The 27,638-nt window shown below is 49.8% G+C and overlaps 2 protein-coding genes across 3 annotated transcripts; both read right to left on the bottom strand.

Annotated features, from left to right (window-relative positions):
• Nucleotides 1-3,181: 3,181 nt before the first annotated feature.
• ROPN1L (rhophilin associated tail protein 1 like) lies at nt 3,182-27,638 on the bottom strand. 2 transcript variants are annotated; one of them, XM_045393545.2, is made up of 6 exons: nt 27,525-27,638; nt 27,230-27,401; nt 21,080-21,203; nt 19,360-19,521; nt 7,152-7,327; nt 3,182-3,360 (listed from the first exon to the last, which is right to left on the bottom strand). In XM_045393545.2, exons 2-6 carry the CDS (start codon nt 27,358-27,360, stop codon nt 3,261-3,263), a joined length of 693 nt encoding a protein of 230 aa, XP_045249480.2. In that variant the 5' UTR covers nt 27,361-27,401; nt 27,525-27,638; the 3' UTR covers nt 3,182-3,260. The 2 variants fall into 2 exon arrangements, with proteins under 2 accessions (XP_045249480.2, XP_045249479.2); XM_045393544.2 differs by having other exon boundaries at nt 27,230-27,638.
• LOC135971194 (uncharacterized) lies at nt 3,745-4,552 on the bottom strand (the record flags this gene model as incomplete). Its single annotated transcript, XM_065546015.2, is given in 5 exon segments — nt 3,745-4,099; nt 4,101-4,308; nt 4,311-4,359; nt 4,362-4,504; nt 4,507-4,552. Coding segments are annotated over 5 exon segments (717 nt in total), but the record flags the coding sequence as incomplete, so codon positions are not given.

Below are 27,638 nucleotides of genomic sequence, written 5' to 3'. Positions count from 1 at the left end.
ATTTGAGTTACCCCCTAAAGACAAGTAACAATCTGGCTGAAAGCCCAACTACCTCTGGCTATTTTAACAAGAAATAACTGCAGGCTATGAAGGGGAACATAGATGATTCAGCTTTGTAACAAGAAGAGTCAAAATCAACAGCAGAACAGGGAACGTGTTTTCCTTGATGAGAGGAAGCCCTCTGCCTGAGTATTCCGAGATTAGGAATCCGGTTTATGAGGCACAAACAATCCACTTTTTGCTCACAGAAGCATGGCACCTTAATCAGGTGTTAGAGCAAGATATTTAAAGCTCCCCGACTAAATGGCGTGGAGAGTGATCCATTATGCTTTGTTAATTACGAAATTAGCTCATCTTCCACCCTTGATCGAGCTCGGCCTCTGGGCACTTGGAGCCCCTGTGGTGAGGCGGGGACAACCTCTGGGGGCTGGAACTGAGCTGAGAGTGACCAGGAACCAGATGAAGATCCCCAACTGTGTTGGGGGGAGGGACAGGGACAGAGCGTTAAGCAGGAGAATCCTATGTGTGGGTGATCTAAGGGCTGTGCGTCTGAGTCTTGTGCTGAGCTGGCCAGGGGCCCAGCACTCAGGGGACAGGACCTGGGTGGGCGCCCACCCCCACTCTGCTCCAGACCCAGAGTCCACTCTAAGGAGCGTTCTGAAACCTTGGGTCTGGCTGGGCAGATGAGTGCTTATCCTCCGAATGAGGCCTTGGCATTTTGGTCACCACTGTGTGACACAGGTGTTCAGACGGTGTCATGAAGGGAAAGTAAAAACTTGGGACCCCAGTTCACTCTGCCAGAAGGAAAACAAATGAAGCTGAAAGCTGAGTCATGCAGGAAGCTGCCTTTCCTTTTGCTCCTCAGCAGAGAGCTACAGGGAAAAGGTTAAAACCTCCTCAGGTAGCAGCTCTGCGTTCACCTTATCTTGGGTGACGCGCGGATTTACTGAGCACAAGACCATACGATGCGTAACTGATGATTCCTGTCTGCTCCTTTTCCCTCGCAGCCTGTGGATTCCGTAAGATCACACCCTCCCCGTCCCCTCCAGCCCGCTTCTCCCCTTTCAACAGTGAAGCCCTTGAAATCGCCCTTGAAGAAAGGCACAGACCACAGACTGCCTCTGTGATCCTATGGTTTTGTTCTTTCAGGCATGTCCTCAACTTTGGCAAAATAAACTTCCAAGTTGATTGAGATCTGTCTCACACACTTTTTGGTTTACAGTGTCAACTAGACAAGGCCGGTTCACGGTTTTGTTTTGTTTTTTTTCCTATTTAGGTTTATTTTTATACCTGTAGCACCAGTACATGTTTCTATGTGAAAATCTTTCTGTTTGAACTTCAGAGCTCTCACTTGCTAAGTCACGCTAAAACCATTCTAGGGGCTGGGAGAAGCAATGTCGTATAGAGGAACTTGTGTTCCCACCAACAGAATTCACAAGCTGAAGTCCGAACCCCCAGTAACTCAGACTGTGGTTGTATTTGGAGACAGGATCTTTAAAAGGTAATGAAGTTAACATGAGGTCATTAGCACGGGCCCTAAAACAGTGTAACCAGTGTTCTACTAAGAGGAGGAAAAGAGGACTCGGAGAGGCTCGAGGGAAGACCAAGTGAGGACCCAGGAGGAGGACAGCATCCACCAGCCACGGAGAGAGGCCTCCGGAGAAACCAGCCCTGCCGACACCTTCACCTTGGACTTCTGCTTCCAAAAGAGTGAGGAAGTGTTTCTGTTACGTAGGCACTGGGTCTGCGGTACTTCGTTCTGGCAGCCCTCGCCGATTCATACAGAATGCTATTTCTCCTTCTATGACCAAGTCATTCCCAAGAAAAACTCGCTTTTTGAGACAAAAGCCTTTTCAAGGGACAAAGTCCAGGGCCTGTTCACCAGCAGGGGTGGGCCTAATCACACCCACACTGCCCCAAGTCTCCACACTTCATGCTTTTTATTACTGAAACACCACATGCCTTTTTGATTGAGTGAGAAGCTGTTTCTGATTTATACTTTATAAATTCAGATTTTCACATTGGAGTTTGTTTACAGTGATACTCACCTATGCTCAGGCTTACAAAACTCCTCTCCAAATGTCTTTTCTTGGGTCCAGTGATGCTGTGTTGCATGCTGAGCTGGTCAGCAGTTGGATGAGGTTCTCTTGGTCAACGTGGGCAGCCTCCAGGGTTAGAGGAAGCAGGGACTCTATTCACCCTCCCCCATCACCTCCCTACAAGATAGTCACGGTGAAAGCATGTCTCATCCTAAATGCTGCCAAATGGACACTTAGCAAGCTGTCCCCAAAGTCGTCATGTAATCTGTCCCTCTAAGTTTTAGAGGGGCCCACGCTCGCTCCTTGGACCTCCAGACAGGCATTGGCGTGAGTTCTCTCCATGGCCTGAGCCCTGGCCTGGACGCTAACCTGAAATGTATTCATTGGTATTGGTCTTTTCGAAGACTTTATAAAAGGAAAGCAAATAAAGGATCTTGGATGCTTATTTCCATTCAAGTGGATCACGCTGCTGTCCAGTACACTTTCCCCAGCCACGGACGCTGGGCCAGACAGCAGGGTCCCTGGGGTCCACCTTTCATAGGAAAGATCCAGCCTCAGTTGCCAATGCCCTTCCCAGGGAGTCTTAGGAAGGTGGGCAGGGAGCAAAGGGCGAGCCCCTCCACCAGCTTAGAGTCAAGTAGAAGAAAAGCCACTTGTTTTTTATTTTGAGATGGAGTCTCGCTCTAGTGCAGTGGTGCGATCTCGGCTTACTGCAAACTCCGCCTCCCAGATCCAAGTGATTCTCCTGCCTCAGACTCCTGAGTAGCTGGGATTACAGGTGCCCACCACCACGCCTGGCTAATTTTTGTATTATTTTTAGTAGAGATGGGGTTTCACCATGTTGGCCAGGCTGCTCTTGAACTACTGACCTCAAGTCATCCTCCTACCTCAGCCTCCCAAAGGGCTGGGATTACAGGCCTGAGTCACTGTACCCAGCCAAAAAGCCACTTTTAAAACTGCCCAGCCCCACTTCCAACTCTGCAGTCACCAAATAGATTATTTTACTAAAAGAGATTATTTCACTGTTAACAATTTCTTATACTTCAGGTCCTTAAACGGCACAGTGAAGAGCAGTCATGAAACAGACCCCATGAAGCACGGTCACACTAAATTCCCATGAAGAGAAACACACTACACATGTATGTGATTCAGGATAAGTTGTATTTGGTGCCAGAATTTTAAAGAGCACGATTTTGACACTAAAATGTATTCTTCTCTGTATTAATGGCCTACATCTTCAGAATTTTCACGGTTTTCTAAAAGATTCCTCTTTGGAAAGAAGAAATCTGAAAGTCCTATCATGCCGTTCCTCCTGGTGTCTCTAAATGGGAAACAGATAAAGATGCTTATTGGTAATTTCTCATCGTATACTTAGTAACATTTTTATAAAACGCAATATAATTTAAAAGGTCTACTTTGGCCGGGCGCAGTGGCTCACGCCTGTAATCCCAACACTTTGGGAGGCCGAGGTGGGCAGATCATGAGGTCAGCAGATTGAGAACATCCTGTCTAACACGGTGAAACTCTGTCTCTACTAAAAATACAAAAAATTAGCCGGGTGTGGTGACGGGCGCCTGTAGTCCCAGCTACTTGGGAGGCTAAAGCAGGAGAATGGCGTGAACCCGGGAGGTGGAGCTTGCAGTGAGCCGAGATCGCGCCACTGCACTCCAGCCTGGGTGACAGAGCGAGACTCCGTCTCAAAAAAAAAAAAAAAGAAAAAAAAAAGTCTACTTTAAAAAACTATTTATGGTTGCTCATCAGTAATTCTTATCTCCAAAAATAAAGCATTCTATTTTCTTGTGTAAAATGTACCAAAACGTATAATAAATGTACCTTTATTTCTAGGTGAAAAGATGGGTACTATACGCATAGGTTTTTCTTTTTTCATGACTGGCGGTCTCAGGAAAGTGGTGGGAGAAGGGGCTGCTGCACAGGGTCCCAGTTCTTTGGAGGCTGGGGACATGGATTTGGAATGAGATGGGACCACCCGTGTCCCAGACGCCTCCATCAGGTGGAGTAGCTGGGTCAGAGAGCACAAGAGAAGAGGTGAGCAGATAGAGCAGGAAAAGGGGCCCGGCATGATCCAGATGGCGGTGCAGAAGCAGAGGCTGTGGGCATCAGGAGGAGAGCTGGGGATAAAGTACTGGGTCATCCGTGTGACTGCAGACACCAGCCAGGATGGTGTCAAGAATAAGGTGGAGAGAAGGGACAGTTTGGGAGCTGCCATGTTCCATGAGGACAGGAGGGTTGGAGTGACAGTGGATGACAGAGGAAAAAGGGGGACCATGGAGTCCAGAGGCTCAGCCTATGGTGGGCATCCCAGAGGGGATGTGAGTTTGAAGAAAGGAGAGGGAACGGTGTGGAAGGGACAAGGAGATGAGGAGGGCTGGGACAGGTGGGGCAGGGTGCAGGATGCAGGTTCCACTGGGGCAGGAAGGGAGGCGAAGGCTGGCGGATCATAGAGTACCAGCTCCTGGTGCCGCAGCCGGCATCCTAGGTGGCACCGTGGCCGGTTAGAAAGGGTGGGAGGAGAGGACAAGAGTCTGGGTGTGATGACAGGCCAGGAGGCTTTTCAGGAGGCCGAGGCGAGCAGGGGTATGTGCTGTGCCAGAGGCAGCCCTGGGACCAGCCCCCATCAGTCCCTGTCCCTGGCTTACTGTCCTCCCAGCACTCAGCATGACCTGCTGTCTTGAAATCTGCTTGTCTGATGTCTGTCTGCTTCACAGGGCAAAACTCCAGGGGTCGGGCATGACCTGTTCACTGCCATCATCCCCGGCACCCGCGCCAGTGCCCGGCACAGAGCAGGTGCTCAGTAAACTGTACTGTGGGCAGTTCAAGATGAGAGGTGTGGGGCTCAGGGGCAAACCACAACCAGCACTTGGGGGCAGTGGTCCCAAGGGGAAGTGCTGGGAAGACCTCAGGGGCCCCATCTTCCTTGGGGCTGGAGTCTGGAGGAGCTGGGCCCTTTCCTGCCCTTGCACCTTGAAGGCCCTTTCTTCTGTTAACCAGGCTCTCTGCAGCACCACAGCTCCCCGGGCCCTGCCCTTCAGTTGTCACCACCGCCTCTGCACACCCCACCGGCCCCGGGCTACTTTCTCTGCCTCCCCATAGGTAGTGCAGGGTGCAGAGTCAGCATCTGATGGTAGTTTAAGGAATGAACAAATGAGAACTTCTGCAGGACCCAAGAGTTTTGTTCCATTTTGCTCTGCATCTTGTCTTTAAAGGGAGGATTCATTCATCTTGTTAAAAAATGTGGCAGGTGATCAGAACACTGGACAATATATTCGAATGTCAGCTCCAAGTCATGCTGCAGAGCAGAACCACCCTTACCTCACATGCAGCCTGGTGCAAATACAATACACCATGCAATGTGTCAGGGTCATATAGCAAGTTCATCGGAGTGAGAATTGCGTGACTGATGTCAGTGACATCCTCAAGTTTCTGCAAATGATCCTGCCTCCGTGGCACTACCGTCAGGCGGTCCACCAGCAGTAATCCATGTCTACGTTTCATTGTGGAGAAAGGAATTCTATCTCACTTTTTAAATTATTATTATTATTATTATTTGAGATGGAGTTTCAATCTTGTTGCCCAGGCTGAAGAGCAATGGCACAATCTCGGTTCACTGCAACCTCTGCCCCCCGGGCTCAAGAGATTCTCTTGCCTCAGCCTCCTGAGTAGCTGGGATTACAGGCACCCACCACCACCCCTGGCTAATTTTTTGTATTTTTTTTTTAGAAGAGATGGAGTTTTGCCATGATGGCCAGGCTGGTCTCAAACTCCTGATCTCAAGTGATCCACCCACCTCAGCCTCCCAAAATGCTGGGATTACAGGCATGAGCCACCGTGCCCAACCTCTATCTCACTTTTTAACATGCTACAATTTAATACCACCTGACATGTTGTACACAGGAATCAGGATAGATTTGGGATAAACGAGTCTTAATGAAAGGATACATTCTCTCCCTCTAAAGTCTAAAGAAAACTGACCCTCAGCGCACATGGGTGGGAGCCACAGGAGAGGTCGGCTCCCTTCTGAGGTGCTGCCTGCTTTTGCTGATGGTCTTTGATCTGCAGCTCCACTTACGCACACCCTGAATACCATTAGGTGTGCCTAAACCTTCCGCCAAACACGGGATTTGTTGGGACAAAGTTATTGCAGACAAGGGACGTGATATTGTGAAATATATATTTGGTCTTCAACCCCGCCTCCTGGCATACAACTCCTAAAATCTGTGGAATCTCCAAAGTGAGTTCTTTCTTTATGCACATGATTGGCTGATGGCTCACATAGCTTCAGGATGGGGTTGGTCACTGGAAAGCCCAAGGCAGGATTAGAGGGGTGGGACCTTCAGCCCAGCCCAACCTTGGAGGTGGGGAGAGGGGCTGATGGCTTAGGTAATCACTAATGGCCTTCATGATTTAATCAATCATGAAGCTTCCAGAAAAAAAAAAAAAAAACTAAAAGGACAGGGCTTAGAAAGTTTCCCGGTAGCTAAACACATCGAGACCAACAGGAATGCCAACAGGAGCTCATTCGCAGGCAGGGAGGGGACGTACCCCAACTCCGTGGGGGCATAAGCCCCCATGCTCCAGACCCTTCCAGACCTCTGTATCTGTCTTCCTCTGACTGTTGGTAGCCTTTAAAATATCCTTTGTAATAAACTAGTAAACATGAGTGTTTCCCTGAGTTCTGTGAGCCATTCTAGCAAATTAACTGACCCGAGGAGGGGTTGTGGGAACCCTGATTTATAGCCAGTCAGTCAGAAGCACAGGCAAGATAACCTGGGGCTTGCACCTAGCATCAGAAATGCGGCAGGGTGGGGGCAGTCTCGGGGACGGAGCCCTCCACCTGTGGGATCTCACACTATCTCCAGGTAGACAGGGTAGCGATGGAATGAGAACGCAGAGCTGGTGTCTGCTGCAGGACTGCTTGCTCGCTTTTTGGTGAGGAAAAACCTCCACACATTTGGTCATAGCAGTCTTCTGTGTTGATTCTTGTTGTGGTGGAAGAGCAAAGGAAAAACTGGGTTTTTCCCTACAAGGGGGAAGTGAAACAGGAAATTCTCCCATGGTCAACATACCTGAATCCTAGAGAGTGTGCATACTTACATATTTTCCTTTAGAGAGGCAAGGTAGGATTCCGTCTCTGAGGAAGACACGTCTGAGTCTAATTTGGCCAAGTAGCGGTAGACGTAGGAAAACGTCTTGAAGGGGATGCGAGCGGGCCCGCCCTCCGGATCGTCCGTGAGGATCTCACACAGGTGCTTCAGCGCAGTGTTCAAGGACTAGGAGCACCACAGCCAGGTGGGGAGAAAAACAGTTACTCCTGGCATCACTCACATTGAAAATAGGCACCAGCAGAATCAACACTCTAGCATATCTGACAGAAATTCTCCAAAAAGTACGCTCTCCATCTGAACTGAGAACTAGGGGAATGTACAATTGCCATAATGAAAAATCAAAAGAAAAGGTTTGAATGGAGTGCAATTGACCAGGAAAAAATTCTAATTCACAGATCTTATTTTCTATTCAAATAGAAATGACTGTTACAGACAAAAGGAAGTATCAATGTCTTTAAAACCAACTTCCTAAGCTAATGCAGAACTGTGCAGCCCCAACTGGCCCAGAGACACACCCGGGGATGTGCCCAGGGGCTGAATGAACTCTGCCACCAGCCAGAGGTGCTGCCTGCAGAGGGCAGGGCTGGCAGCCAATGGCCTGCATGCCTACAAGGAGGCCCTGGGTGTCAGCCGATGCCCACCAGGCAGAAGGGAGGGCTCTGTCCTGGCTCCATCCCTGTTCACACAGAAGGCTCTGGGCTCTGTCTTAGCTCCGGGACAACACCTGGACTTCCTCCCTGCAAACCATTCATCTCCCTCACACTCTTCCAAACTGCTGGGCTCACCTCAGACAGCGGCCCACCCTCCGCTTTCAGAGGGAAAGCCTGTCCTCTGAGCAACCTTCCTGCCTCCACACGGCAGACGCTTTCAGCACCTGCCCTCCCAGCCAAGGCCCTGGTTGGGGCAGCTAACAGGCCAAGGTCATCTTCATGAGACCAGAGGCTTCGTGGTGCTGGAACTGCAGGGCTTGGGCACCAGGGCCCCCCGGGGCCAGCCCGTGGCCTCCCACCTCCAACTTGCTCAATTCATCCTTGTTGAAAAAACATGAGCTGTTTGTGTGTGTGTTTGTTTGAAGGAGGTGGGGGAAACCTTGTAACACAAGATTACTATCTTTTCAAAAGAAAATGCATAGCCCAGGTCTCCTTTTCTCCTTCTGCACCAAGACATCACGGTGACCTGCAGCCTTCAACACCCTGGCCAGGGTAAGCTGGGGGGGCAGGTGTCCTAATTCCGCAGCTGGCCTATGGGACCCTCCCCTCGGTCCCCACCTCGAGTCCCTTCTGTGAAGCCCGTCCTTGCCAGAGTGGCTCTCTCGTACCTGCCTGGATGGTCACACTGCCTACTGATGAAGGTGAGCTCACACGGGTGGCTGCTGAAATGTACCCCCCCTTGCCAACACACACATGGCAACAGCCCTTCATTCCCTCCACATTTGCCAAGTGCCTGTTACACACCAGGATGTAGCAGTGAACAGACGACTAAGCCCTGCTCAGGTGGAGATCCCAGTCGAGTGGGAAAGCCACAACACCTGGATTCTAGGGTGCTCTGGAAGGGGGCATGCCTGGAGCAGCAGGCAGGCAGTGCCGGGATGGAGGGTGACATTTTCAACCGGGTGGTCAGGGAAGGTCAGAGCAGGTAGCATGTAAGCACAGACCCAGGGGGAACGAGCCGGTCATGTGGGATGCTGGGAGAATTCCAGGGGTACTTCTGTGTGTTCCAGAAACTGCCAGGAGCTCCGGGTAGCTAGAGCAGGCCATGGAGAGGCAGGAACGTGGGAAATGAGGTCAGCGGGATGGGATGGGGGGCAGATCACGGGGGTCTTTACAGAGCCAGGTTGGACTTGGGCTTTGGCTGGGTTCTATGGGAAGGTGTCAAAGGGTTTTAAACAAAGACAGAGCACTGTGGAGTGTTTCTAAGGAGTCCTTCTGCCGATGTGTGAACAGGAGGAGGCCCCAGTGATGAGGGCAGAAGGCAGGAACCCAGTGATGAGGGCGGAAGGCAGGAACCCAGTGATGAGGGCGGAAGGCGGGAAGCCAGTGATGAGGGCGGAAGGCGGGAAGCCAGTGATGAGGGCGGAAGGCGGGAAGCCAGTGATGAGGGCGGAAGGCGGGAAGCCAGTGATGAGGGCGGAAGGCGGGAAGCCAGTGATGAGGGCGGAAGGCGGGAAGCCAGTGATGAGGGCGGAAGGCGGGAACCCAGTGATGAGGGTGGAAGGCAGGAACCTGGCGAGGAGGCTGCTGGAATAATACAGCCAGGGGCCTGGGTGGCGGCAGCCACTGGGAAGGGCCAGACTCAGCCTCTCCTGAAGGTGGAGTTACCAGAACTCGCTGTTGGCTGCATGTGGGCAGGGACAGAACCATGAAAAGTGGCTCCACTGTTTGGAGCCTGAACAGCTGCAAGGGTAGATTTGCTATCAACTGGGAAGTTCCAGAGAGAAGCTGAGTTTGGGGTGGCTTCCACTGACATGTCTGTCAGGCACCCGGTGGAACTGGTGACTCAGGTGGCTACTTAGTAGGCCTAGCACTCACAGAGGAGACTCGGGAGCATGGGCGAGAGGGTGTATACAGGCGGGGTGGTGTACACAGGTGGGATGGGGTACACGGGGGGGATGGTATACATGGGCAGGATGGTATACACGGACGGGATGGGGTACACAGGAGGATGGTGTATATCAGGGGATGGTGTATACTGGGGGATGGTGTACACGAGGGGATAGTGTACACGGTGGGGGATGATGTATATGGGGGATGGTGTACATGGGGGGATGGTGTATATGGTGGGGGATAGTGTACATGGGGGGATGGTGTATATGGTGGGGGATAGTGTACATGGTGAGGGATGGTATACATGGGGGATGGTGTACATGGGGGGATGGTGTATATGGGGGATGGTGTACATGAGGGGGATGGTGTACATAGGGGGATGGTGTACATAGGGGGATGGTGTACATGGGGGGATGGTGTACATGAGGGGGATGGTGTACATAGGGGGATGGTGTACATGGGGGGATGGTGTACATGGGTGGGGTGGTGTACACGGGCAGGGTGGTGTACACAGTGATAGTGTACACAGGGGGATGGTGTATACAAGGGAGATGGTGTACATGGGGGGATGGTGTACACGAAGGGGAAGGTGTACACGGGCAGGGTGGTGTACACGGGGGATGGTGTACATGAGGAGGATGGTGTACATGAGGGGATAGTGTACACGGTGGGGGATGGTGTACATGGGGGATGGTGTACATGGGGGGATGGTGTATATGGGGGGATAGTGTACATGGTGGGGGATGGTATACATGGGGGATGGTGTACATAGGGGGATGGTGTACATGGGGGGGATGGTGTACATGGGTGGGGTGGTGTACACGGGCAGGGTGGTGTACACGGGGATAGTGTACACAGGGGGATGGTGTATACAAGGGAGATGGTGTATACAAGGGGGATGGTGTACATGGGGGGATGGTGTACATGAAGGGGAAGGTGTACACGGGCAGGGTGGTGTACACGGTGGATGGTGTACACAGTGGGATGGTGTACACGGCAGGGGATGGTGTACATGGGGGATGGTGTACACAGGGATGATGGGTGTACATGGGCAGGGTGGTGTACATGGGAGAAGGTGTACACAAGGGGGATGGTGTACATGAGCAGGATGGTGTACACAAGCAGGATGGTATACACGGGGGGCATGGTATACACGGGGGGATGGCATACACGGGGGGGGATGGTGTGTACGAACAGGATGGTATATACAGCTGAGCCCCATGAGGTTGCTGAGGTGGGAGGACAGTGCATGGACACACCATACCACCAAGAGCTGGGGAGTGAGGGACCAGCAAGGGGACCTGGAAAGCACGGCCAGGAGGGAGGCTGCTGGTGAGTGAAGAAAAGCGTTTCCTGGTGGAGAGAGCAATCTCCTGTGTCAAAGCACACGGGACAGGCCAGGAAGGACAAGGACTGGTGGGTGGCACAGGATTTCCTCGGAGCCCAGTGCTGTGCTGGAGCCGGCTCATGAGCCAACTGCGAAGTTTCCAGCAGTTGTGTGAGCTGGAGGACTTCACCTTGGCAGCCTGAACTCAGCTGCAGTGGGAGTATTTACACCACATCACTTGGCAAACATGGCTGAGAACCAGGACCTTCCCGAGCAGGCTGGTACCCCGCAGGCTGCTGGGGTGGGGTGTGAGGGCAGACTGAGAGCTCCAGCTTGCAGCAGCCACGGAGGCGGATGAATCCGGGGCTGTGCTTCTGAGGGAAGCGCAAGAAACAAACACAGTAGGGCCAGCGCCGAGCACCGTCCCCACAGGAATGCTGCAGACGCAGGGAAAGGGCCGCCGCGAGCCAGGCCAGGCCTGTCTGGCTCCACAGCGGCTGTGTCAGGAATAAACCCCACATCCTCAGGGACAGGAAAGGGCTCTGAGCCCGCTCCAGGCTATGGGACAAAATGAGCCCCCCTACAGAACACTGTGGTCAGAGCAAGGCTGATAACACAGCCCGCTGTCCTCCTCTGGCAGTGAGAATAATGACAGTCACTTCATGTGGTTACTGTGAGGAGCAGAGAGACACCCTGGCCAGGCCCAGAGGGTCTCAGCAATCACCCAAGTCACCTAGCCAGGACTGGAGCGCAGCTGGTGGGCCTCTGAGCTCATCCCAGTGACTACTCCGTTTTTTTATGTCTAGCAGCTGCCAGGTGGGCTACAGGAACAAGACCCGGGGCAGAGACGTCGCCTACTTGGGGACCCAGACATTTGGCTGCAGGAGATGGAGCCCTGAACAGAACTGAGCTCCCTGTCCCCAGCGGCCTGATGGAGCAGTTCCTCCCATTTCCACCCGCTTCCCATGCCAGCAGTGCCGGTGGGCTGGCGGCTGCACCTGGTGCTGCTGAGGTGGACGGCATGGTTAGCGGGTGAGTGCAGCCCCCAGAGCAATGTGATGCTCTCTCTAGGAAAAGTGCAGAACCCGTTCTGTGGAGCTGCGGGCACCGCTCCAGGACCGCTGCACACGTGGCTCCCCTAAAAGACTGTCCCCAAGAGAGGACTTGCTCAAAGTAGAGTCGTGTATTTCACAATCCATGTTGCTTGCTTGAAACTTTCAAAGACATGTTGTTATGACGGGATTTGCTTTTACACCCGACACAAATGGAAGTCCGTCACCACCGTGTGCAGGATTGCGGGGCCTCAGGAAGGATGAGTCGGGAAGGAAGGAGTTGGCGTGGATGGAGCAGGCAGATGAGATCTGTGTAACGCGCTGTTCCAAGGCTTCAGAGGAAGTGGTATTTAAGGAAAAAGACATCAAAACACTCGAGCATCACTGCCTCTGCAAAGGCGTGATGACACTACCCACGTCAACGCTTCTGACAATAAGATCTGCAGCAATCTTTATATCCAGAAGGATTCATAAGGCAACTGGCTTGATCTTGTGCAGAGTTACATTTCTTCAAATTTATTTCTCAATTCCAAAGGCCTGGGGGTGGCACAGTCACTTGTACACCAGCCAAAAGACCCTCTCCTCGGCACGGCTGCCCCATGCTGCCCTCCGCCGTGCTGCTGATTTATTCTCCCGTGTGCGATACGTGCTGGGCAGAGGTGATTGGCAAGCTGCACTTAGTTGCTTTTTTTTTTTTGAGATGGAGTTTTACTCTTTTCACCCAGGCTAGGGTGCTATGGTGCGATCTCAGCTCACTGCAACCTCCGCCTCCTGGGTTCAAGCGATTCTCCTGCCTCAGCCTCCTGAGTAGGTGGGATTACAGGTGCCCACCACCACGCCCAGCTAATTTTCGTATTTTTAGTAGAGACGGGGGTTTCACCATGTTGGTCAGGCTGGTCCTGAACTCCTGACTTCAGGTGATCCACCCGCCTCGGCCTCCCAAAGTGCCGGGATTACAGGCGTGAGCCGTTGTGCCCGGCCAAGCACTTAGTTTTTTTTAGTGATCCATAATCTGAAATTCAAACGGAGATGTGTGAAGAACACAGGCACGGGGGCACCCACTATTTTCTGGGCATTTTCGGCGTGCCAACTTTGTGGGATTTTTCAGTTTCCAAATTATAGCTGCTCTCATGATGACACGGGGCCCCTCAACAGTCACCTCACACCTCCCCAAGGGCACCTCTCAGCTGGCATGGAAACGAAAATAGGCCCGTTTTACACAGAATCAGAACAAAGGAAGTCCCCCTCCGAGGCATGGCTGTGCTGGGGGTAGAGACTGGACTTCCAGTGAAGCCGCGCCTCTAACCCAGCACTGCATTCTCAAAAGCTTAAGGGCCTTTTCATCAAATTCTGTTATTCTCTAGAGTTTTCTAATTTAAAACCATTTCTGGGGCTGACAGCAGGTAAGGGTAGGAGGCCCTGAATGGGAAGCAGCAGTTCACCCTGTGGCTAGGGTGTGATACCCTGTCCAGGACAGGGAAGGGGAGGCCACAGCGGCCCACATCAGCGGCCCATGGGAACCTCCAGCGGAAGGGGCAAGGCTGGTCAGTGGAGCGTGGGCCCTGCCTCTTTCCCACAGAGGGAGGGACATGAGCAATCAGGGAAACTGGAGCTGGGGCCAGGGGAGTCAGGAGCCCGAGCAGATCCTTTGTCTTCAGGGACAGCTTCCTAAACATGCCTATGGCCTCAGGCTCCCACTGAGCGGTGGGGGCATGGCTGTGTCTTCCCACCAGCTGCAGGGGCTACAAGGAATTCTGTTGGCCTTTCTTGGACATGTCCAAGTGGGCTTTCGAGCCCTAGCTGGGGAAACCTGGAAGGAAATGGCAGCAAGGAGTAAGCCAGGATGCAGCCTCTGTCACTGGCGCAGGTGGCCGTCACATCGGGTCAGCAGGGTACCGTGATAGGTCAGTCACTGAATCTGACATGCTGGAGCACAGCTGGATGGGGTGATGTTCTGAGAGCTCCAGAGTGTATGTTGTCAGAAGGCCGAGGTTGAATGCCTTCCAGGGGATGAATCACTTCAGGACACAAAATGATTTTGATGATTGTCCCGAGGAGTTGTTCTTCTCTGAGACAGGAAATCTCAGGCGTAAACTTGAATAAGGTGGTCCTAACCTGTGGGCTGCACACTTCTTGTGCTATGGAGCCATTAGGAGGAATCCTCTCCTCTCCCCACTTCCAAGCCACCTGTTGTGACTCAGCTTCTCTCTGCCTTGGGGCACCAGCCTGCAAACCTGATGGTGCCTTCCTCAAAGGGCTGTCGGGAGGATTCCAGAGAATACACATGCAGGGCTCTGCGCGCTCCCGCACACGGTCAAACCCTAGAAATCATGGCCACTGCGTGCACCGTGTTCAGATGGAAAGCTGCGCTAGACACGTGTGCATCTGTGGTTGTAAACGAAGAGAGATGCTTCTGTGATTAAGAAAGTTCAAATGTGTTTAAAAGCCTGACTATCCAGGCGCAGTGTCTCACACCTGTAATCCCAGCACTTTGGGAGGCTGAGGCGGTGGATCACGAGGTCAGGAAATCAAGACTATCCTGGCTAACACAGTGAAACCCCATCTCTACCAAAAATACAAAAAATTAGCCAGGCGTGATGGTGGGCACCTGTAGTCCCAGCTACTCGGGAGGCTGAGGCAGGAGAATGGCGTGAACCCGGAGGCGGAGGTTGCAGTGAGCCGAGATTGCGCCACTGCACTCCAGCGTGGGCGATAGAGTGAGACTCTGTCTCCAAAAAAAAAAAAAAAGCCTCACTGAAGTCTATGTTATTTGTTTTGATCATAACGGACTGACTCTGTCAGTGTGAGTATGGGGATGAAAGACTTGGTTCACAATTTTCTTATCTTAAAAAAAGATCTCCATGCTTAAAAGACAAAAGAAAACATTTTGATCCACAGCTTTAATGCTCAGGATCATTCATGGCATTGTAGAAATGGAAAAATAAAAGTCAGCCAGGCTCTGTGGCTTGCACCTATAAATCCGAGAACTTTGGGAGGCCAAGACGAGAGGATTGCTTGAGCTCAGGAACTGACACCAGCCTGGTCAACATGGCAAGATACTTGTCTCTACAAAAAATAAGCAATTAGCTGGGTGTGGTGCCGCAGGCCTGTAATCCCAGTGACTTGGGAGGCTGAGGTGGGAAGATCGCTTGAGTACAGCTGCAGTGAGCTATGATCATGCCACTGCACTCCAGCCTGGGTGGCAGAACGAGACCCTGTCTCTTACAGAAAAAAGAAAAAAATTTTTAAATAAAAGCCACAACATAGAAATATAGTCATTTCACCATGCAAGCACATCAAAACATTGAGAAGGAGGACAGGAATCTCTTAACACCCAGATGGCAATTTAATGTCCTTGATCACCTGCCTGGGGCAGCTCACAGTGCCCCTTAACCTGAATTGATGGCTTTTGATGTAATAACTAGAGCAGTGTTCAGGGATTCAAGGATGTAACAGGACATCAGCTCCAATAACCTGGTGATGTTTGACCATTTTGTTCACTCCAGAACCTTCAGCGCTTAGAACGGGGTCTGGCACAAAATAATGCACAGTAAACATTTGTGGAATGAATGATACGTATGACTCAGAAATTAAAACAGAGGTTTCCAGTCTTTTTGGAGATCTTCAACTCAACGAATTTGACGAGAGTGATTTCTAAGAGAAATAAATGTAACAGCACAGAGAGTACACCTGCCACAAGCCATGCCCCGCCATAGACGCAGGGAGCAGGAATGACATCTATCCCACTCACGCAGGCAGCGGCTAGCCACCAATGACACAGCACCCTATGTGAATAAACATCCGCAGGCAGTAATCCACTACAAATTCTTCTCATCGCACTTCACTTCTTTATTTCCTCCTTTTTGAAGGTATTTTTTAAAGCATAAAAATGAACGCTTATGATGCCAAGCAACATGATGAAACCCCTCCTTGAATTCACAGCTTTGTGTTCTTACCACACCTCCAAGCCACCCAGGGCCAACAAGGTCAACAACACAAGTGTCCACACCAAGGCCTGGCGGGTCCGAGCCCCTCCTGTCTACCCGGCACACCCCGAAACAGGTGTTTGAGCTCAGCGCTCTGTGGGCCGCGGGAGCCAGGGCAGAGCAGGCATCCCTGGCAGCAGACAAGGACCCCAGACGAGCACACACTCCTCTGAGGGAGGAGAGGTCAGCTCTCACACCTGAACCTGACCCTGAGTCTACAGCCGCACTGGACCAGAGCAGAGGGTGACTGTGGCTTTCTACGCCCAGGAGGGGCCTCCAGCACCTATGGAAGGAGTCAAGGGCAAATGTGGAGTCCTGCTGGCAAAGGTGGCTCCAGTTAGGAGACAGGCAGGAACCCACAGTGACACACAGCATGCTTCCTGGTGTCAGTTTATTCTCTGTGGGTCAAGCAACATATGATAGGAAGGACACAAAAGAATGTGTGCCGTTTGTAATGTCTCTTCCCCAGGAATCAGTTTAGATGGCCAAGCTCTGTCCTTAACACAATGTCTCCATCTAGTGTCACACTAGATTGCAGATTTGGCCTTATTTGCCAAATCACATTCAATTGTGTTTTAAATCTATTGCTCAATTTTCACAATTAGGAAGGCGAAAACTATAAAGATGGATCCAAAAACATGAATTATTCTAGTTTCTCATCATTGTTGAAATCAAAATTTTACAACTAAGCTTAGAGGCAGAAACCACCAACATTAATTCAAATATTGCACACAATTTTATATTGTTAACATATCGATTTCAGGGCTGGGAGAGGTGGCTCACACCTGTAATCCCAGTACTTTGGGAGGCCGAGGCGGGCAGATCACTTGAGGTCAGGAGTTCAAGACCAGCCAGGCCAACATGGCGAAACTCCGTCTCTACTAAAAATACAAAAAAATTAGCCAGGCATGGTGGTGCGCACCTGTAATCCCAGCTACTTGGGAGACTGAGGCATGAGAATCACTTGAACCCAGGAGGCGGAGGTTGTAGTGAGCCCAGATCGTACCACTGCACTACAACCTAGGCGACAGAGCAAGACTCTGAATCAAAAAAAAATATATATATATATATATATATGTGTGTGTGTGTGTGTGTGTGTGTGTGTATGTGTATATATATATTTATTTATTTATTTAGGCGGGGCACGGTGGCTCACACCTGTAATCTGTAATCCCAGAACTCGAGGCTGGTAGATCACCTGAGGTCAAGAGTTCAAAACCAGCCAGGCCAACACAGTGAAACCCCGTCTCTACTAAAAATACAACAATTAGCTGAACATGGTGGTGCATGCCTGTAATCCCAGCTACTCGGGAGGCTGAGTCAGGAGAATTGCTTGAACCTGGGAGGTTGCAGTGAGCCAAGATCGCACCATTGCACTCCAGCCTGGGTGACACAGTGAGACTCCATCTCAAAAAATATATAGCTAGATACAGATATAGATAGATAGATCAGATAGATAGATAGATAGATAGATAGATAGATAGATAGATAGACAGATTTCACAGAGTTCCAGATTAACAAAGTGACATAAAAATGTCTCCAATAATTAAATGTATTTGCCTTTGTCTATCTTGATAATACCCCTGAGACACTCCCCTGGTGCCATCTGCACCTGTCCTTGCTACTGGAGGGTACCGGGCCTGCCAACATCCAGGCCTTGGCACAAGTAGCCCAGGGCTGACAGGAAGCACCTCCATTGCCTTTGAGCAGTTACACAACAAAACTCTTGCTCATTCTACAGCCGCACCACACCCGCCTCCCTGAGCGCACGGAGCTTCCCACTGGGGCCATCCGCCGAGCTGGTGAGCTGTGCTGCACTCAGATGTGACATGGCAGAGGAAGGGAAAGAACAACACGGTCTGTGATATACAGATGAATACATCTAGTCATATAATTTAGAATGAAAATTTCAGAAAATTACTAACAACACAATTGTCTTTTCATCAAGTCAAAACCAACTACAATTCCGCAATGTACCTCTTGGGGGACACACAGAAGTGTGCGTTTCACAGGCCAGGGAGCGAGAAGCAGGAGCTTCAGAAACGTCGTTGCTTCAGGCCACCAGGCAGGGGGACAGGATGCGGGAGGAGGACACGGGTGGTTGGAAGTGGGTGCGTTAGCGACCACGTTGGGTAGGTTTGCGGGTGTTTACCACCACCCATTTCAAGGAATTGGTTTTAATGAAAATGGAATGAAAGAGCTCTGGGCATGGACCAAAGCTGAGTGAGGGCTGTGAAGCAAGCACATGGGCGTCCAGTTATACACGCTGCGCCACAGACTGAAGGGAGTGGGTAAAATCAAATTGTTAATCTATGTAGTCAAAGGAGCTGGTTCTCCTTGCTCTGCCTCCTTTCTTCGTAAGCCACATGGCTGATGCCCGGTTACTCTTCCTTCACCCAACCAACATGTCTCACAGCAAGACTTTAGCTGAGAAGACTGACTCTGGGTTTGCAAAGGAAGTCCTGCCAACATCATCCCAGCTCCCTTCTCGCCCCGACCTCCCAGGCTCGCCTCGTCACCTGGAGGATATGTCTTACTCCTAAGTCGCTTGGCTTATACTCGAACATCAGCAAAGTTGCACTGTATCTATTAGTTATTAATAATAGACTTCTAAGGCCGCCGTGGTGGCTCATACCTGTAATCCTAACACTTTGGGAGGCCGAGGTGGGCAGATCACCTGAGGTCGGGAGTTCGAGACCAGCCTGACCAACATGGAGAAACCCCGTCTCTACTGAAAATACAAAATTAGCCAGGCATGGTGGCATGCGTCTGTACTCCCAGCTATTCGGGAGGCTGAGGCAGGGGAATTGCTTGAACCTGGGAGGCGGAGGTTGTGGTAAGCTGAGATTGCGCCATTGCACTCCAGCCTGGGCAACAAGAGCAAAACTCCACCTCAAAATAATAATAATAATAATAATAGATTTCTACTAAAGTAGAAAATAATTATATGCCTCTTTCCACAGATGAGGAAAACAGTTATCAGTTTACAAAATGATTTGTAGTTTTAAAAAGTCATTGATGCATTTTCTTCTAAAACCTAAATATAGTTTAATAGTATCCATATCTTTCATCTACTGTTAACCTTTAAATTGAGGCATTCATAAGTAATTTCTGTAAATTAAAATAACTATAAGCCCAAAAATATTAATATAATAGGCCTGGAGCAGGGTGAAATGCTTTTCTAAGACAAAGTTACTAAAGTGTTTCCTTTAGTTACGGAAACCGAAAGGATTTTTAAGCTGGGACCATGCTGACACAGAATGACTGACATGCGTTTATAGGTACATACCCCACCAAGCATGCTGCACCCAAGTGCTAAAAAGTTTATCCACTTGATTCTGTTTTCACAAGGATCCAGTTGTAAGAGCGCTTTGAATTTTTCCTTCGGCAGGCACAAGTTCTTCCACTTCTGCTCCAGATCTGTTAATTCCACATACTGCTTGTGGTGACACTGTTTAGAAAACACAGTATGACAATTTACGTACGTTTTAAAACCTGGGAAACACTAGAATGCTGTGAAAATTCAACATACACCGAGTAACCCACCCCACGCAGGGGACAGATGAACTCCAAATGCATGACAGTGGGTTCTGTCAGCCCTGGGGAGGGGAGGCAGGGAAGCCAGTAAGCGGCAACCTTTTATTTCTTAAATGAAAAAAGGACGGTGAAGCGAATACAGCATCATGTTCTGACTTAATGAAACAGGCATACTGATATTGAGTACTGTCTGAAATGCTTCACAATAAAAAATAAACCTCAGTAAAAAACATTTTAAAAATCCAGCCCCTAAACACATTAACAGTTAGGAGAAATCTTAAAACTGAAAATAAATGTATTCCTTCCACTATATATTTATTTATTTATTTATTTTTGAGATAGTCTCACTCTGTTGCCGAGGCTGGAGTGCAGTGGCATGATCTTGGCTCACTGCAACCTCCACCTCCTAGGGTTAAATAATTCTCCCGCCTCAGCCTCCCAAGTAGCTGGGATTACAGGTGCACAGCACCACACCCTGTTAAGTTTTGTATTTTTATTGGAGACAAAGTTTCACCTTGTTGGCCAGGCTGGTCTTCAACTCCTGACCTCAAGTGACCCGCCTGCCTCAGCCTCCCAAAGTACTGGGATTAAAGGCATGAGCCACCATGCCCGGCCTTCCTTCTACTATTTTAAACAATCTATCAAAACTGGTAACTTCTGCAATCTGCTAGCAGTATCTTGGATGAAAAGGCTTTGAGCAATTTCAACATGTCTTTTCCCAAGCTACACCATTCAAGAGTTCTTCATTTCCCTTAAGGTAGCCATGGAAAAGTCCTAGTTTCAGAATTCACTGTACCCTATGCAGAAGTACAGCACTTCACAATGTAGAACGGGGTAAGTCAGTTTGAAAATCAAGGTTATGCCACTGGTGTCTCTGTTAGCAAAAGAACCGAGTCATGAGGAATGCCTAGCCTTGCTCCATTACCCACTTTCTAGTAACTCATGTCTCTAAAAACAGGATGGCATGTGGGGCGAAGAAGTGCAAGGCAGGAAGGGGGCCCAGGCTCTCCACAGAACTGGACACCAGAGGCTGCTGCCCACCTTGGGCGCCAAAGTCCAGCCCCGCCTTCAGACAGAGAAGGCAGAGGCTTACTCAGGCCCGCACACAGCTTTCACAAATGCACACCTGGAGAACAGACTGGAAACCCCCCAGGTTCTGGAATTTTGTATTTTTCGCCCAGCAGAATCTAGTGTCATGTACATTTTGTATTTAAAAGAAATTATATTTCACTTTTGTAAAATCTACCCCTGGATAGTTACTTGGGGCTATTGAAGCTAGAAAAAGACCTCCCAAACACAACATATTTCTTCCTTGAATCAACCTTGACGATGCGTGGCAGGAAAAGCAGGACTTCAGGGACCTTGGGAGGTTTGAAATACATCGCCGGGGTGGGCCTCGCTCTGTCATCAATGCACAGTGAATGGTAAGGAAAGCACAGGCCAGTTGCCTGAGGCCACAGAACCCCCCATACCTGCTTGTGCAAAATTTTCAGGAGTCCTGGAGTCAGGCCTGTGTCTGTTTTCTGGGTTGCCGTGGGCATTTCCATTCTGTCCTTTACAGGAAGTGGATCTCCTCTTGACAAAGCTGAAAAATATCTAATAAATAACAGACATCTCTGAAAGCTCATCAATACACAAAAAGCAGCTATGCGATGCAATTTCTTAAATAACCCCCCAAAACAATGGTGATTAGGAAGGACAGCTCTGAAGACCAACATCCCGGGCTTATGTCCTGGTTCCTCCACTTAGTTCTCTGACTTAACCTTCTCTGCATGCCTTAGTTTCTCTGTCGGCAGAGGGGATAATGAGAGTCCCTGTGGAGGGTCGGGGAGCACTGAGTGAGAAGGGCTTGGCGCAGTGGCTAGCACTCGCAAAAGCTCCTTCAACGTGTGTTATTCTTCCCCTCCTCCCTGCCACTTCACAATCAGCTGGAGCTCCATGTATTTTTTTTTTTTTCTAAATGTTTTGAGACAGGGTCTCACTCTGTCACCCAGGCTGGAGTACAGTGGCATAATCATGGCTCACCGTAGCCTCGACCTCTCAAGCTCAAGGGATCCTCCCGCCTCAGCCTGCTAAGTAGCTGGGACTACAGGCACACACCACCACACCTGGCTAATCTTTTTAATGATTTCTTGTAGAGATGTGGTCTTGCTCCATTGCCCATGCTGGTCTGGAACTCCTGGCCTCAAGTGATCCTCCCAGCTTGGCCTCCCAAAGTGCTGGGATTATAGCTGTGAGCCACTGTGCCAGGCCACCTTCCCACTTTTGACAGGTGGGTTTGGTCTCGCTGCTTTTTGAGGTGATTGACTCTAAGCATCTGCATATTCAACCCTGAGGCAGCCCAGGAACACACAGGTCACCTGCCACCACACTGGGAATGGCAGGTGCTGGCCTGGCTCCCACCCGCCACCCCCCGCCCCCACTTTTCCTGCCTGGTATTTTTCCCCTTAATTGTTCCTTTCTGGGACACTGATATTGCTGCTTATGTTGGGGGCAAGAGTGGGAAACTGTTGGGGCAATAAGTCAAGAGGGAACCCACATCCAGCCTCTGGCTCGTGGTGGGAGGCGTGCCAGGTAAGACCCTCTGAGAAACTCATGCCCCTTGGTATCTTTGCCAGAGGTGGCGATGCTGAAGCCACATCATTTGGGGCCCTAAACTTCAGCATGATGAAAAGAGATAGCATATCCAGGAAAATGAACATTAAAGCATCCACCAGGGCCACAGATTAACAATTTTAAAGCCATGAGTAGTTAGAAACATTGCTACAGATAAATACGGATAAGTCGATATCTGATAGACTCAAATAAACTTCATATCTCATCCCTTCTCTCTCTTTACACCCCTCAAATTTGACTTTGTTTTCTTGCTGTGTAAGACAACTTCAGCTCCATTTTGTGGCTTTGTGAATGATTTGAAGAAAAGTTAAAATGAAGGCAGCAATGAGTTAGACAAATGTGAACCTTAAGACCTAAAGGGTGCAGGTGAAGAATGGGTGCCTCGTTTTGCCACATTCCTACTAATCAAGGTTTTCACCTATTCCATGGGGGTAATTCCTCATAACTCAGGCAAGGAATCCTGAGCTAGATACGGCGTCTGGAAGCAGAGTTCTCAGTGGGGGATAATGTTCCTCCTCCTTACCCCCAGCCAAAAGGCATTTGGCAATTTCTGGAGACTCTTGTTGTTGTTGTTGTTTTTGTGGTTGTTTTTGTTTTTGTTTTTTGAGGCAGAGTCTCTCTCTGTGGCCCAGGCTGGAGTGCAGTAGCGCCATCTCAGCTCATTGCAACCTCCACCTTCCCGGTTCAAGCAATTCTCCAGCCTCAGCCTCCTGAGTAGCTGGGATTACACATGTGCACCACCAAGCCCAGCTAATTTTTTATATTGTAGTAGAGACGGGGTTTCACCATGTTGCTCCCAGGGTAGTCTCAAACTCCTGAGCTCAGTCAACCCGCCTCGGCCTCCCAAAGTGCTAGGATTACAGGTGTGAGCCACCGCGCCTGGCCTGGAGATATTTTTTATTGTCACAGCAGAGGGTGGATGGTACTCCAGGCATCCGGTGGGTGCAGGCCAGGAGGCTGCTAAGTCCCATCACGCACAGGACGCCCCTTCCTCCTGTGCCTTCCCCAACTGTCAGTAGGGCCGAGGCTGGGAGAGCCTGCTTTTGAGGTGAGACCAAGTAATGTTAGCCTCTGCCAGTTCCCTTGAGGCCCACGCCAGCCAAAGCAGCCTCTGTTACTTGACTGACTCTTACGTTCATTGTCCTGTGTGAGGCACAACTGCACGATGGTATCATAAGGAACAGCCGACTCCCTCATGGTGGAGTCCACAGGCTTGGGGGAGGCTGGCTCAGCTTTGCTATCCGCCCACCTGAGAAGCTCCTTTGAAAAGAACCCTAACCTGAGGAAAGAGGAATAGCTACTTGCTTCATCTTTTTTGTTTGTTTTTTCTTTTTTAGACAGGCTCTTGCTCTGTCACCCAGGTTGGAGTAGAGTGTTGTGAACATGGCTCACCGAAGCCTCCAGCTCCTGGGCTCAAACAATCCTCCTGCCTCAGTGTCCTGAATAGCTGGGACTATAGGCATGCACCACCATGGCCGGCTAATTTTATTTTTAGTACAGAGAAGGTCTTCTCACATTGTGCAGGCTGGTCTTGAGCTTCTGAGCTCAAGTAATCTGCCCGTCTCATCCTCCCAAAATGCAGGGATTACAGGTGTGAGCCACCATGCTCAGCCTGCTTGCTTGTTCTACAGCAATGTCCATGGGTATAGTGGTTTCCTGTTTTGGTTTTGATGGGTTTTCTTCTTCCTGTTTCTGCCCCCTTCTTCCTGTGCTGCTTCCTCTTCCTGGAATCCTCTCCTCCCCACCCAAGCCCCAATCTCCCTGCCTAAAAAATCTCTCAAGGACCAAGCCACTTTTTGCTTAACTTTCATGACCCTTCATTTTTGCACTTACCAAGTCCCGCCTTACTTGAGTTACTTTTGAATAGCTCTCCCTAACAGATTATGTCCTGTGACAGCTGAAACACATTTGAGCCTACAATTACATATATACTGCTGAATGAATAATGCCTGGGTTTTCTTCTAAACTCAAAAATTGTTCTTGGTCAGGTGCGGCGGCTCAAGCCTGTAATCCCACCACTATGGGAGGCCAGGAGGTCAGATCACTTGAGGTCAGGGGTTCGAGACCAGCCTGGCCAACATGGTGAAACCCCATCTCTACTAAAAATACAAAAATTAGCTGGGCGTGGTGGCACCCACCTGTAATCCCAGCTACTTGGGAGGCTAAGGCAGGAGAATTGCTTGAACCAGGAGGCAGAGGTTGCAGTGAGCTGAGATGGCAGCAATGCACTCCAGCCTGGGCCACAGAACAAGACTGTATCTCAAAAACAAATAAATAAATAAATGGCTCTTGAGAGAAATTAGTAGCATGGTACATTCGGAAAGTTCCTGATTCAGTCTTTATTTATTTATTTATATATATATTTATATATTTATTTTTATGATGGAGTCTTGCTCTATCACCCAGGCTGGAGTGCAGTGGCACGATCTTGGCTCACTGCAACCTCTGCTTCCCAGGTTCAAACAATTCTCCTGCCTCAGCCTCCCATGTAGCTGGGATTACAGGTGCGTGCCAAAAGCCAAGCTAATTTTTGTATTTTCAGTAGAGACGGGGTTTCACCATGTTGGTCAGGCTGGTCTTGAACTCCTGACCTCAGGTGATTCATCAGCCTCAGCCTCAGCCTCAGCCTCCCAAACTACTGGGATTATAGGTGTGAGCCACTGTACCCAGCCTGATTAAACCTTTTAAAGTGAAGTTTAGGCCGGGTGTAGCGGCTTACACCTGTAATCCCAGCACTTTGGGAGGCCCAAGTGGGTAGATCACCCGAGGTCAGGAGTTTAAGACCAGCCTGGCCAACATGGTGAAACCCCATCTCTACTAAAAATACAAAAATTAGCTGGGTGTGGTGGCGGGTGCCTGTAATCCCAGTTACTTGGGAGGCTGAGGCAGGAGAATCGCTTGAACCCGGGAGGCAGAGGTTGCTGTGAGCCAAGATCTCACCATTGCACTCCAGCCTGGGCAACAAGAGTGAAACTCCATCTCAAAAATAAATAAACAAAGTGAAGCTTAAAATAACTACCTCTAAGGTATTACTAAATATAATTTAATGTTCCAAGAAAATGTTGCTAAATCTTGGAACTTTTCGTAGGGCACAAACTCTTATAAATCCTTTTATTTAAGTTTGAATAACGGTTAAAACCAGAGGCTAAGGCCGGGCGCGGTGGCTCAAGCCTGTAATCCCAGCACTTTGGGAGGCCGAGACGGGCGGATCACAAGGTCAGGAGATCGAGACCATCCTGGCTAACACGGCGAAACCCCGTCTCTACTAAAAAAACAAAAAATTAGCCGGGCGAGGTGGCGGCGCCTGTGGTCCCAGCTACTCGGGAGGCTGAGGCAGGAGAATGGCGTGAACCTGGGAGGCGGAGCTTGCAGTGAGCTGAGATCTGCCCACTGCACTCCAGCCTGGGTGACAGAGCGAGACTCCGTCTCAAAAAAAAAAAAAAAAAAAAAAAAAAAAAAAAAAAACCAGAGGCTATATTTCTTTAGCAAGAACTTTGAAAGAGTCTTTCAGAAACCATTGATAAAAGCGTTTCTCAGAGGGCAAGCACTGGATGGACAAGTAGCTCAGTTGGTGGGTAAAATAACAGCCCCAAAGATATCCAGGTCCAAGTCGCAGGAACCTGGGAATGTTACTTTACATGGTAACAGGGATTTTGTAGACTGATTAAGGATCTCGGGTGGGAAAATCGCCCTGGACTATCTGGATGGCCACTGAATGCAATCACCAGGGTCCTTGGAAGAGAGAGGCAGAGGGAGATTTGAAGATGCTGGCCTTGAAAATGGAGGAAGGGGACATGAGCCAAGGAGTCTAAGGAATGCAGCTCTAGAAGACGGAAAAGGAAAGGAAACGAGCTGGGTTTTCCTGAGAGCCACTGGAAAGAGCAAAGCCCTGCCAACACCTTGATTTTAGCCTAGTGGAACTGATTTTGGACTTCTGGCCTCCAGAACTGCAAGAATGTATGTCTGTGTTTTAAGCTGTCAAGTTTTGTGGTGATTTGTTACAGCAGACAAAGGAAACTAATTCACCTTGGTTATAGAATTTAGAGAAAGCCAGCAAAATTTGGCTTTTTTTTTCTTTTTAAACTATTTTTCTTATAAAAAAAAATACAGATGGGGTCTTGCTATGTTACCCAGGCTGGTCTCAAACTCTATTGCTCAAGTGATCCTCCCAGCTTGGCCTCCCAAAGTGCTGGGATTACAGGCGTGACCCACCAAGCCCAGTCAAAATTTGACATGTTGATGACTAAAATATTTAAATTAAATTTACACCTATGCTGACTCTTGTCATCATAAAAGTGAGTTTTTGTTTTACATCTGTTTATTGAAAAGGGGCAAAGAGTTCTCCTGTAAAACCAAGAGGATTTCTTTTAATGCCTCTAAGATCTGTTGACTTGTAACTTTGAGATTATGAATGTCTGTTCCTGGAAAGTGTTGTAATGTTTGTGGCAAAAAAAAAAAAAAAACTGTGAAGGTTCATTTGCTGGACAGTTTACCGGGAGCACTCTAGGGATGATGACCTCAGTATGACCACGGTCGTCCCGGTTCTAATAAATTTAACCAGCTCTGGGTATACATAGCTTTGAGAGGATTCTCTGCAGATGAGGAACTTAGCTAAAATATTCCTTTTTGTAAAAAATCATTTCACAAGTAAAGTGACCGCAACCATGTAAATTTTTTTAACATAATGTAGACACTTTTCTGCCCAATGCAATTGCTTTAAATTTTAGTCTATCTTCATCATAAACACTTTTAAACAACTGAGTTGCCATTACTTTGTAGGTAAGTGAGCATTTTGCAATAATTTCGGGTCTCATGGTTGATAAATCGAAATGGTTCCTAGATAGACACTCAAGTATAGATGTCACCAATGCTAAGGGGAAAGTTTTGCCTGATACTCTTACGGACGCTGAGCGCCGCGTCGGGCCCCTGGTCCGGGAGGAGGGCCCTCTGGGCTCGTCTGGCTTGGGCACGTAGACCGGACCGCTCCCCGGGCCGAGGGTGCTTACCCCGCGGACCACTGCAGCACGTCGGCCGGCTGGGTGCGGATGGCAGCCTTGGTGAACTGCTTCAGGATGTCCGGCAGCTCCGGGGGAATGTGGATCTGCTGAGCGCAGAACATGGTGTCGGGAAGCGGCATCGCTCTCCGCAGAAGGGACCAGGCTGGGGAATCGCGGAGCGCTGCGAGGAAGAAGGGCGGCTGTCGGCTAGGGCGCGGTGGAGCCGCTAGCAGCGCGGGGCTAGCGGCCAGAGTCGCCTCCCATCCCTTTCCCAAGGTTGGGGCCGGCTTCGCGGGGCTCTTACCCGCTCCTCCGCGGGCTTCGGGAGAAATGAGGACCAACTGCCCCTCCAATAACACCCCAGACCCTGCAGTTCGCCAGCGCCAGCGGCCACTACGGACGCTCTCGGTATCCAGGC

Source organism: Macaca fascicularis, chromosome 6 (assembly GCF_037993035.2).
Source record: "Macaca fascicularis isolate 582-1 chromosome 6, T2T-MFA8v1.1".
Taxonomy (NCBI): Eukaryota; Metazoa; Chordata; class Mammalia; order Primates; family Cercopithecidae; genus Macaca; species Macaca fascicularis.
The sequence above is the reverse complement of the archived record's forward strand: the minus strand, read 5'-3'. Positions and strand labels throughout refer to the sequence as shown.